Consider the following 543-nt stretch of genomic DNA (forward strand, 5'->3'; position numbering starts at 1 on the left):
CCCCACCCTCCAGGATCAAAGACCGATGAAGAACCACCAAACCCCCCCCCCCAAACGTGATATAAATACAGATTATCCAAGACAAGACACAGACTCACCACCCCTGAAAACGAACCATCAAAAAGAAACCCCTCACCTCCGGGTCGACCCTGGTGACGTCATCGCCGTGGCCCCCCCACCGCTCCAGGAACTCGCGGCCCCCGATTGCCTCTGGCAGCCGCCCCTCAAACACCTCCTTAAACAAGGAGGGCGGCACAGCAACCAGATACGGCCCGCCGCCGCCGCCGCCCTCGTCTTTGCTGCCGGCGCTGCTGCTGTCGCTGCCGCCGAGCAGCAGCGCGCGCGCCGCACGCGGCACGGCCGCCGCGGCTGCGGCCGCGGCGGCGGCGGCGGTGGGGGAGCCGGGGGCGGCGTCCGCGGCGGCGGCGAGTGACGTCATTATTGTTTTCCCCATGAAGGTGCCCACGCGCACACTCGAGTAGTCTGCGCCGCCGACGGAGTGGCGGATGCCGCTGTCGATGCCCCAGAAGCGCAGCTGGGGGG

The 543-nt window shown here is 67.8% G+C and overlaps 1 protein-coding gene across 1 annotated transcript in view; it reads right to left on the minus strand.

The window, feature by feature from the left end:
• The window catches only part of MNEG_11794 (hypothetical protein), a gene marked incomplete at both ends in the record, with an annotated part of 2005 nt that extends 1566 nt beyond the window's left edge, over positions 1–439 (minus strand). The window contains one exon of the mRNA XM_014039736.1: positions 137–439. Within this exon, the coding sequence (XP_013895190.1) occupies positions 137–439 (303 nt within the window). The remainder of the gene's footprint in view (positions 1–136) is intronic.
• Between the last annotated feature and the right edge of the window lie 104 nt (positions 440–543).

Source organism: Monoraphidium neglectum, assembly GCF_000611645.1.
Source record: "Monoraphidium neglectum strain SAG 48.87 unplaced genomic scaffold scaffold02909, whole genome shotgun sequence".
Taxonomy (NCBI): domain Eukaryota; kingdom Viridiplantae; phylum Chlorophyta; class Chlorophyceae; order Sphaeropleales; family Selenastraceae; genus Monoraphidium; species Monoraphidium neglectum.